Here is a 12,927-nt window from a genome sequence, read left to right as displayed (position 1 = left end):
ATGTTTTATATCTTTCTTTATCTGTTGTCTGTAATTGTGAATATATATGTACCCATTGTTTTTATTATTGCCTTAGTCAGTTGTTTCAAACCAATTATACCCATTATATTAGTCCTTTTCTAAAATAAACACATATTTTATTTTCGATATATTTTTTTTGCATAGGATATTGATATAAATTGTTTTTTTTTTTTGATATCATAATATTACTAGAATTTGGGCGATATTGGATTTAAAAAAAAATTGTTGACGATCCTTACTTTAGAATATAATTTTTTTTAAACACGTGATATATAATATATATATATTTATTTATACAGTTTTAATACGGTCTTTTTGAATCTAATAGAGGTATAAAGAAAAAAGAAAAGTTTTTATTGGTTTTTAATAATTTTTGTTGTATTGAATTTTAATTTTAATTAATGTTATTAGAAGTTTGAAAACTTATAAGCTATTCCAATTTCATTTATAAAAATAATTATAAAATTAACCGAGTCAAATTCCATTATTATAGTGTAGTAATAATGATTTTAATTTAAACTCTTTTAAATTTTGATGTAAAATAAATTAAAATCCTCCCTTAATAAAGTGAATTTTTTTTTAACTCTACATTTTGTAACTCAACTTAAAAATTTATTATGAAAAGTTATGAAATCCTCCTAGATACAGAAACAAATTCCTACTTTCCTATTTATATAAGGTGTCATTTCTTGGTAAAAAATTATAATTACTACATTGGTTGTATTATATACCATTTATTGTTATTAGAAACCTATGTTATAATGGTAAACAATAAATATGTTAGATGATGGATTCTTCAATCCATTTAACCCTTCGGTTAAATAAAATATTATTTTACTTTTATCCTATAAGAATAAATGATAGAATACAAAATTGAAAATTTGTCTGAAAAATTAACAGAATTAAAGTTCTACTCTATTTTTATATATTGGGCATAACTTAATAGTATCTATGCAAATAGCATCCACTATATTTTCATTATTTTCTGTTTTTATAATTCTATATACATCCTCTTCAATGTCATCAACAATATAATCACAATAGTATTCTAAACTTTTATTCAAATCCGAGTCCTGTACTATATCAACATCACTCATAAGTGGATTCATTTTACCATTAACAAGTAGTGGCATCACAATTAAAGTACCATTTTCCTTAAAAATCGCACGAACGTAATCGGACATTTGTTTACATACTGAATCCATTACTTCTGATAAATAAACTTGTGAACGAGATAAAGGTACAATATTGCTTTGATGATTACCTTTTTCATCTATCCGAAAGTTTCCAACTTGGCTGACCCGAGAAGGCTCAACAGAACTTATATTTTTTTGGATTAATTCAACAAGTCGACAACAAATTTCACATTTTAATTCGGAAGTACTGAATGCATAACAATGCACAAAGTAAACAAAAATAACAAGTAAATATTTTAGCATTTTTTAAATTTTATTTCATTAAAAAATACTATGGAACATTCATGTTTTTGTTAAAAAAATTGTAAAATGCAACTTATATTGGTTACACTGGTAAAATAATTTATAAATCGATAAATTTTGCTACATTTTCATAAATGCTTTTCGAGTCTTGAAAGCCAGCAAGTTTAATTAATATTTAAACCTATCTATTCATACTATTCATTTTGTATTTTTAGAGTTTTTTTATATATTTCTTTTTTAAAAGGTTCGATTAATATTTGATATATTTTATTGACTATTATAACTATTTAAAAACTTTTTTTAAAGTACACTTACTTCCAAGTTTTGGTTAATTGAAATTTTTTATTTTAAGTCTTTCTTGTACTTTGACTCATATATTTTGAAATAACGTCCATTCTCACTAATTTTCGTACTAAAATTTATAGCATTAATGGCTACTTACATTTATTTTACATGTCAGTTGGTCTTAGATGAACTGACTACGTGATAATACATCATTTGATTTATTTTTAATAAATAATGTTTAGCTAAATCTCATTATAAATGAATTTAGTGTATTTAAATTGAAGTTGAGATGTTTATATATAAATTAATAAATTATATACGTACAAAATTGTTAAAAGTATTTATCTTACCTTTATGATTAACTTAAGAAGTGAAGATCAAAATTTTTGTCGACCTGATTTCACACCTTTCACGTTATATTTCAGAAAATAAAGAATAAAAACATTTGAAATGTTTAATGGTTGATAAGGTCAACCAGATGATTAATTTCATTTATTAACCGAATTAATCGGTGGTGTTTAGTTATGTGATATTGGAATTTCCAGTTTATATTTTGCATTATATGGTGTTAATTGTACTCGTAATTTAAAATAATTAAAATAAAATATATGAATAACATTGATAGATATTAGGTGACATTATTATATAATATTATATAAATTTTATAATCAAACTTTCATAGACCTATACGTTTATTGTTTTATTCACCTAAATACTAAGTTGTCTGGTAAAAATATCCGGATCCAAAATATCCTAGCTAAAAATATCTATATTAAAAATATATTAAATTTAAATTTTGGTTTTCGGATATTTCAAGTTGGATATTTTTATCTAGATTAAAATTCTATAAATATGTACACAATTGAGTAATACAATTTTAAGATTTTGAATTTTGTAGTGTAGATTTTTACCAAAAATTTGATAAAAATATATCATAATATTATGTAATACCATTAATGATCAGTAATAAATTATATGTTGCATTTTAGAGTTTATGAAAATTTGAGTTTTTGTGTTAAATTTTACGATATCAAACATTTCAATATGAATTTAGAAAAGAACAGAGGATACAAAATATTTTCACGCTGGATATTAGTTATAAGTATGTAACTTTTTACATGAAAAATATCTACCCTTGAATAAGTGACTGTAATTGAGCAAAATAATTGAGTAGTAATATTACCTATTTGATAAGATCTCATTGGTATTAATTGTGAGTGAATGATAATTTAATTTAGGGAACATATAATTATGAAAATAATTTTGAGTTATTGTTGAATAAATATTGATATCATTAAATGAATTTAAACTTGCTGTGTAATTGTAAAAAATATTATTTTTTTTAGAATTTTCTTTTTTTCTTTTTGAGTAATATTTTATTCTGTATTAAAATATTTTATACTCTTCAGTTATGTCAATTCTTAAGTAGATAATAATTTTTTTAATAACAAATTATTTAATCATAAATGAAAATTATCCATTAAAATAAATACATGTTTCTTTATTAAACGCTTATATTTATTATTATTAAAATAAAGTAACGTGAAATTTGTAATTTTACATCTACTACTAAAGTAAAGTACGAAATATTAAAACTTCTAGTTAAATAATTTTATTTAATTTCTTTATATTGTTTTTTCAACATTTCACCACAAAGGGTAAATAATATTTTGTATAATCTTCAATTTATAATTCTTATTAAAAATAAGCTAATTGTATAGTGTTAGTTAATATTAAATATGCTTTTATATTAAACATAACAATTGATAAAAGTCAATACTGAGAAGCAATTTTAATATTAAATTTGAAAGCCTACTTCTTACAAACATTTATAATTGATTTCTACTACTAATTGATAAATACTTATCAATTATTATTTATATTTGAATAAATTATAGAATATTATTTTGTAACAATTTTTGATATTATGGACCTTTCGTCCTTTTAATTTAATTACTTTGTGTAATAAATTATTTACTTTATTTTTGTGAAAAAATAACTATAATTTTATTTGATAGCTTCTTTTTAGAATGTTTTACTATAAAAATTATGCTATGTTATAAATTTTATATTGTCTATACATACATTTTCTGAAAAAATTTTAATTTAAACTAATATTATAATAAGCATCTTCAACAATAAAAGTTAATTGATATTGCTGTTCCATTAAGAGTTTTAATGAAATATACGTACTAAATTACCCAATGAGGAATATTATGCTAAATAGGATTTTATTTAAAACTTTAAATCAATTACATGACAATAATAAGAGAAATATTATATTTTTAATATTAATACTTTTTTTATAATTTTAAAAGAAAAATGATATTTCTGAAACTATTTAAATCCAATTCATTTTTATAGAGTAATACAAACTATTCATAAATTGTTGGTTTTAAAAGATATTAATTGTGATGTAATATTAAATTTCAGTTCAGTTTTTATCTATGTATTAATTTGGTAATTGAAAAGGTGTATAGTTTGTATTTGTCCTATTATCTAAGAATTTATCTATTACATGGCAATAGAATTACTTAATTACTAGAATTAGTACTAAACATAATTAATAAAAACTTAATATGATTTATTAAAAAGAAAACTAAATACATATAATTGTCCATGAACTCAATTTATTATGTCTAATATTTATACCAGTAATAATAATTTAACACTAATACACGATGAAATATCTATAAAATAGTTATGAACATAAAAAAAAATGTTTGATCAATCTAAATTATAGTTCATTAAATATAAGAAAAATGAAATGAAACATTTGTTATTTGTATTATACATAATTTTATAAATATTGCTAAAAATTAAAGGTTTTTACTTCTTGATTTCTTAGAACGATTGCTTAAAATAAAACACTGAGAAGTAACATTTTGTGTAATTCACAAGTTAAATATATTATACAAAATTAATGAAATAATCATCATGTTTAATCTAATTTATTAATAGCATTATTTAATGTTCTAAACACGTTTTTTACTTAAATGATTTTAGTGGAAAACATGAAAATAATGGATATTTAACTGCTTTTCGCTTAATAAATTTGATTTATTATAAAGAACTAATAAACCATACAATTGACTAAATTCAGTTTAAGAAGTTGAGCAAAATAAAAAAATAATAATAGATATCATCAAAATTAAACTACACTTTGATGTGATCTAACACAATTTAATGATTGAAAAAACAATAACTTTAATTGTATTAATAATCGACGTTTTATTATGTATATTAAACAACTATTAATTTATGTTGAAAAATGTAATGTGTATATTATATTAAACCTGAATAAGAACGCAAACTAATAAGTAGCAGAGAAATTAAAAATTTATAAAATGTATGTTATATCATATTATAACTTAAAGTATAACAAAAATAAACTAATTTTAGTTTTAAATGATCCTTATGTTACGAGATGGAGTTTTTAATTATTTATATTAATTGAAAATATGTCAATTTTAGTATATTTGAAAATCAACTACGATTGTCATATCGTATAACTTATTGTTTCGAATAAACCAAGACCTTATTATGACTTGTGATAAGTCAATACCAAAGAGATCTTCTGCTTATCAAATTTTTAAGTTCATTTACAGTCGCTCATTCAAGTGTAGATATTTTCCGTGTAAAAAGTTACATACATATAACTAATATCTAGCGTAAAAATATTTCGTTTTCATCTATCCTATTCTCAATTCATATTTTCATGTTTGACATCTTTAAATTAAACACAAAACCCAAGTTTTTTTATAAACTTTTAATTGCATCAGATAATTTATTACTGAACATTAATAAGATATTTTTTTTATCAAATTTTTTGTTAAAATCAACTCTAAAAATGGCCATCTTGAAATTTTTTAATAAATTAAAAATATATAGAATGTTTTGTTATATATATATAGTCTTAAAGAATACAAATTATTTAAATAGGAAATTAACGTAAAATAATAATTGAATGAAAAATGATTTAATTTATCAATCCACGTAAATAATTCGTATATAATTAATACTAAATAAATTGATAAAAACTAAATACTGAATATGATAAATAAATCTTCAAAAATAATTAATATACAACTAAAATTTACATTGACAATTAATTTACTTTAAACGAAAGTTTTGTCGTTCTAATAATGTACGATTTATTAAGTCAATAATATTTTTTTAAATAAAAATTAATAAAAGTAAATTTAATAGTGTAAAATTAAATTAATAAATAATGAAATAAATACATCTAAATCCTTTAAGAAAGTAAATGTGCAAGTTCCAGTTATTAATATCTACTTAACGACTACTTTTTATGAATCATTTCACTCTCAGTTAAATAGCTTTAAAAAGTATGTAAATCATATATTAAGGGAATGACATAGTATTTCGTTTGCTTTTATTATGGAAACTTTGAATTTTATGCCTAAATAATAGTTAATTGACTTATATTTTAAAAGTAATTTTTAGCGTTCTTTATAATAGTTATTTATGTTTATTTTTTAATTGTAATTTTAATTATTAGTAATTTAGTAACTAACTATATGCATTCTATTGCCCAACTGAGCGTCAAATTAAATATGATATTACCCATTTCATTATCATTGTAACAGTTATAAAATTTGAAAGTTAAAATGGAGAATATTTTCAATTATACCAACTTGCTACATGCTATTGTAAGTAACTTACACTATATTTATTAAATCTATTATTTACTAAATTCATTAAAAAAATCACGCTTTATTCATTGTTATAAAATTTATCAACAATTTTCATTATATAACTTAATATCTCTTTTAGTGCGAACAAATTTACAGTTAATCATAGTAAAAAATGAGAGTAAGGTAGGAAGAAATATGATTTACCAGAAGAATTGATTACACAGTTCTATGTAAGAGCGGAAAAGTTTTCAGTCATCAATTTTCGCAAGAAGATATTGCAAGCAACAATTAATGTCAGCTATCGCTAATGAATTAACATTATTAATCGAAGACACGAATTTTGATTTGTCTTCGATTATATTTGACTACAACAAATCTTGTGTCACAAGAAATTTTTTTTTTTGTAATTTAATAAGATATAATTTGAAATGCATATAAAAAAATTGTTTCACTTGAGATTTCATATTCAACTATAAAACGAGTTTGAACGTTAGCACATAACTATAGATGTCGATAAACTGAAAGATATTCTAAGGAATATATAATATACGTAGCTTTAAAATATATTCAGAGATTTTTTTTTTAGATCAAGTATAAAAATAATCTGGCTAAATATGTTACCATAGATGCAATCTGTTAAACAATTTCTTATTATATATATACATACATTGAAAGTTTTTCAATTTCATTTTGAACATTTATCGAAGTATTATTATCCAACTTTTGTTGAAAAATGGCAAGCGATAAATTACAAAGTGTGACAATTTTTTTATTTGTATTTCATTATATTATGCAATGTATAATAATTAATATTATTTGTGTGCCCATCATTACTGTGTTTAGTGCTCTGCTTAATAGTTACAATATATTTAAAACAATAAAAAAAACAGTTAAGACAAAACAAGAGGAAAAAACTGTTTTTACTGAAAATTTATTAGGCAATGATTTTGATAGAATGAACGCCGTTTCAGTATTTATAACGCAATATTTTACCACTATGACAAATTCTCCAGAAGACTTGTGGAAGTTTTTTGATGAGCCTGGTCGAATTCGAATATATTACAAATCTAATAATGTTTTATTTAAAGGTTATAGCAGTATACGTAATGCAATTAGTCATCAATCACTAAAAAACTCAACATTAAAAATTCAATATAAAAACATTCAAAAGCTATGTGACAATATATGGGTAGCAAACATAAATGGCGTCATTGTTAAACGTAGTGTTGAAGTGCCAAGGTATTTTGATAAAATACTTATTATAAGAAGAAAACTGGATTGTTTTAAAGTTATAATATCTTATTTAAAATACAAAGAAATTGTTCATGCGACACAAGATTTGTTGCAGTAACAAGGCGAATCCAAATGTGTGGCTTCGGTTAATAATGTAAATGCGTTTAGCGATAACCTAATGTATACTTCAACAGTATCTATTAATATTTTGAACAAAAACAAGAAACATGATCATGATCAAAAACAGTCAGGAGAAGATTTTAAAAACCACCTGTATGTAGATTTGCTAAGCACAGACGTGACAAAAACATATATAAGAAAAATGTTTTATCGTTTTGACAAATTTCTCGAAATAAGTATTAAAAGTAAGTTATATGATGATATATAACCAAGCAATTGGATTTATAGAATAGTTGAATTAAAAGAAAGTTCTACCGTAGAAAAAATACTTAAAAGAGGCAAATATATATTTAACCATTGACTATATTCACATTGATAAAACACCACAGTGTTGCCAAATTAAAGGAATGTCAAATTTTGATACAACTCCAGTGGATTTGATGACATTTATTAGTATATAAGATAACTTATATACTCCTCAACTTAAATAATTCTTATATATTGATTAATGTTTAAAGGTTAGGGATTTTTAATTATATTTTGTGTTTAATGAATGCAATCTAAGATATCATCGAAAATAACTTTAATAGATTCATCTCAATCGCTTAATGTTTTTCGATCAAATGATGCTACTAAAATGTTTTATGAAAAAACATCAACAATTCTGAAGTAACTTAATTTATTTTAATGATAATAAATAATTGTATTTATTCTGTTAATTCAACATTTTTTGTTAAAAATGTTCTATGACGAAATTATAAATTTATGCACACATTTTTTAAATAAAATATATTTTGATGAATAAATTTCTCATTTGTTTTAATTAACAATTATTATTTTAAGTGTTGTAGTATCCTTGTTAATCCTTAGTAATTACTAATTACCAACTAATTAACTAGTAATCTTTCACGTTTACTGTAGAAATTTGTTTGTTTTTAAGAACTCTAACAGACATAATTATGGGATTCTTTTTAAAATAATAGCAGTTGTTGTAATTATACAATTTTAACTCTAATAATTTTTAATCTCAACAGTGTAATCTATTAAATATACTAACCCTTAGATTTTCATTAAGTAATAATTTTTTTATAAAAATATATAGATTAAAATTTAATATTAAACTATTAAAATTTAATTTATAACATATTATTCAAATCAAGTTTACTAAAAAATATATTATTCCAAAAGGTAAATATTAGGGAAAACTTTTGAAAATTAAACAGGAACCTATTATTTTTTAACTATTAAATGGAGAATAGCCTAAATAAAATTTTAACAATTCGGTAATCAAAATTGTATTATTACTTTTTATGATATTAGTATTTGATGATTTAAAAAAGTTGATTAGGAGCGGCATAGTGTTAAATGACGATTTATTTTTATTTTAACGCAAAGATAAGAATTGTACGTTGTCACTCCGATCGAAATTTTATTTAGTTTATTCTTCATAATAATGTAAAAGTTATTAAAGGCTCGCATTTATGTTTTGAAAATAACCCTAAAAATAATATTTATAATTTTTATGTTATTACATTAAGCTTTTTTATCGCATTAATTTATATTTACAATCGTATGTGATCAGTGAGCTATATTTATTTGGAGGAAAATAATAAATTTAGGGTGGTTTTTTACTTAAATGATATAAGACTTTTTGATTCACAGTTTTCGATTTCAGAAATTTGATTGTGATATAAGTTAATAAACTGATTCGAGGTTTCGTTTTTTGAGAAACATCGTTAAAACAGTGTATGAAACTCAGTTGTTTCTGTGATGCTTACAAATACAGGTAAGCACTAAGTCGTTTTCACAAGGGGAGATAATATTAAAGACGTCAAAAATTGAGTCATAACAAAATTATTGTTTACATAAAAAAGTCTTTTTACGTAATTGAGATTTATCTACTCAAAGATACATATTTTCAATAACTTGGGTATTTCGTTTAAAAATGTTTATATTGCATTAAATACATTGTTACGTGAAGTTTGTACTTTAATAGAACTTTATTATTTCAAAATATTAAGTTGAAAAATAAGTAATTTTGTATTTTTTAAGTCAAATTGGTCCTATTTTGGTTTAATAATTAATAAATAATATTTCTATTGTTGATTTTTCTATTATGTTGAAATGGTTTTATTATCTTTCTCTATTAAGAATCTGGAATTAATCGAACGTTTTTAATTGTACCGACCATTATACAAAATACTTAATAGATCATTGCTTATACACGGAGAATTATGAAACACTATTGTAGTAAATATTTCAACAAATTATCAGATTCTCGATGAAACTTACGTTTAATTGAAAGTTTGCAATAATTTGATTGAAATTTAAATGTAAATTATCAGACTAATAGTTTGTCATCGAAAACAATTAGTTAAGAAATGGGGTATTTCCGAACAGAGTGGATAACAACATTTTTTTAAAGCGCGTACCCGTGACATAATTTTATTATTTTATCCAACAGGCTCTTTGAGTTTTATCATATTAATGAGTTATAATCAACGCGCAATATATCACGAAATTGATTTTCCACGCACAGAATTGGAAATCATTATAAATGAAAATACAACAAAAGGTAGACCACGTCGTATGATGCGTTTGGCATGTGACTGTTAATGTGCGCCGGCTTAAAAGTTCAACTGTTTGGCATTGTCCGGTGCCGCAGGTGACCATTGCCAGTGACGGTACGACATTGCGTTAATTATTTTTAGTTCAATTAATATTTTGTCATCGGTCACATGGTTGCAGTGACAAAACATTGAACAAACAGCGAGCACGCGCTTTTCGCACTACCCTTTGTTTTTCGTTTATTAATCCAATTATATTTATTAACATAGCAGGCGACTTATTGGACAACATGGTTTTTCGACAATATCGAAGTTCATGATCTATCTGCGATCGTCTAGATCTCGTCTAAAGTCTAGTCGCATACGTACGCCAAATGACACGTTGTTGCGCAAGTTAACAGTCAATATTTACATTGACAAACTGTTTTTATCGGTTTTGCACGTTTTTTATTCTCAGTGTAACAAATATTTTTTATCTTCGGTACTGCGACACGTTTACTAATGTGCTTATAACAGTTGCTATTATTTTTTTATCTGTTTTATTATTTCCTATGGAATTATTGGGGGTACTCGTTAGGACAAACACGAATGTGAATTGCTCTTTTGGGTAAATTTAACATTTCGTCGAAACAGTTATTTTTTAGTGATAGCTTTATAAGTTGTATAGTTTTTATACCGAATTTGACACTGCTAATACTTGTTAAACATTATTTGATTTTTTGTAGTGGAAATAAAATTTCATGAATGTTTGATTTTATTAATTTATACAACCGCATATTTCATTTAAATTATTTTCGTCTAATAATATACACATCTGAATTATATTCAATTACAGAGAGACTTATTTTGATAGGATCAACACTGATTTGATATGTTTTATTATTTTATTTGCGCTTGTTATTCGTTAGGTTATTATAGTTGTTTAATAATTGGAGAATATTAAGATCCATTACGCAAATGTTTTTTAATTGTCAACTGTTTATGTTGACATTATTTTCTGTAAAGTATTGAGAAGTTTGATCTTTTTTTTATTTATTTATTTCTAGGTTAGTGGCCTGCTTAGCTCAGTCGGTACGCGTCGACTTTGGTGCGTAGGTGCTAAGGATTAATTTCATTGCGCTGTGCTTATACAGGTTTTCCCGTCTTCTGTGGTACAAACCATAGCTTTTGAAAAGAAATTAAACATATTTAAATAATATTAATAATTAAATAGTAATAATAATTTCTAAAAATTAACGTTTCTTATTTTGCTGGTTATATTTCTCAGAAAAATAATCAAAATTATGAGTAACCCAATGATGAGGATTCGAACAACAAGTCAAAACTAAATAAAACATTCAGTGAAACACAAACTTATTCATACATTTTTTATGTATGCAGTGATTATCCAGAAAGGTCTAAGGACCATTGCGATATTTTATAAAGAGGAGATTTCTGAACATCATGAAAAGTTATGTGGTACAAATAAATCTTTTGCCATAAAAACATATCTCATTTCATTTTAATTTTAGACCAGACTTATTTATTTAATTATAATAGCCAGTAAAGATATTACTTATTGTAATTAGTTATTTTCATTTGTATGTACAATTCAAAATTTGATTATATTTACATCATACATCATTCAGTACACACACACAATAATTTTTTGACGACAAACGCATGTAATTATCAATTTTAATAGGTTTGTTACGTTTCATTTATACACAATATTAAAAAAAAGTACAAAATGATTTTTACAAAGTGCCTTTTTTCTGAATCAGATTACCGGATATGTCTTAAAATTTTCATCATAATATTCATTCGCTCATAAACGTCATATAACTTCTTATTTGACATTATAGAAATGTTTTTACTGGTTACCTTGATATTTAACACTAATATAAGTTAGCGCTCATTAAGCGATGATTCCGTTGAAGATGTCTAATTATTTAAGTTAAGTGGTTGGAGTACTTTAATTGTTACGTAACGTTTTAAATTGATTAATTTCTTGAAGTAAAATTAATATTTTTATCGTTACGAAGTGCAACTATTCTGACAGGTACCAACATAAACTTGTAATGTTCTTCAAATTAAATCTATAAAATTCGCACAAACACACACAGACGCATGATAATATAATAACGATTCATTAGAAATTGAACAAATAAATACTGGAGTCCAAAGTTTTAGTTAAGTACGGAGAAAAGTATTATTATTCGTCCATGGGGAACCGCAAATAATTGTATTTAAACAATCAGCTATCAAATAACAACAATAAAAACCGTTTATTATTTTTCATTACCAATTGCAAATAATTTATTATTATGTTTATAGCGTTCCGTGAAACGGACTTTACCGCATGTACGCATTTTAGCAATAATGATACAATGTGTTTTTATTTGTTTTCACCACAAACACGGTAGATCACATATCTAATGTATCTATGTTGGTGTATAATGCGCATCACGGTGTACGCGTACGCGTTTTACGGCAAAAGCAACTAAAAAAAAAAAAAGTCAATTAAAATGAGACTTTCGAAATCGGACAAAGACGATGGGCAGCCGAGTATCGTGTACGGATTGTCTTAGGTGCAAGGCCGGTCGCGGGGCGGTGCGGGTTGTG

At 23.8% G+C, this 12,927-nt stretch overlaps 1 protein-coding gene across 1 annotated transcript; it reads right to left on the bottom strand.

Annotated features, from left to right (window-relative positions):
- Positions 1 to 923: 923 nt before the first annotated feature.
- LOC126899376 (protein seele-like) lies at positions 924 to 1,448 on the bottom strand (the record flags this gene model as incomplete). The annotated part of the gene is made up of 1 exon (XM_050674255.1): positions 924 to 1,448. A coding segment is annotated over one exon (525 nt), but the record flags the coding sequence as incomplete, so codon positions are not given.
- Between the last annotated feature and the right edge of the window lie 11,479 nt (positions 1,449 to 12,927).

The sequence above is a fragment of the Daktulosphaira vitifoliae genome, unplaced genomic scaffold (genome assembly GCF_025091365.1).
Source record: "Daktulosphaira vitifoliae isolate Bord-2020 unplaced genomic scaffold, ASM2509136v1 Scaffold_2, whole genome shotgun sequence".
Classification (NCBI taxonomy): domain Eukaryota; kingdom Metazoa; phylum Arthropoda; class Insecta; order Hemiptera; family Phylloxeridae; genus Daktulosphaira; species Daktulosphaira vitifoliae.
This window is presented reverse-complemented; position numbering and strand designations above follow the sequence as displayed.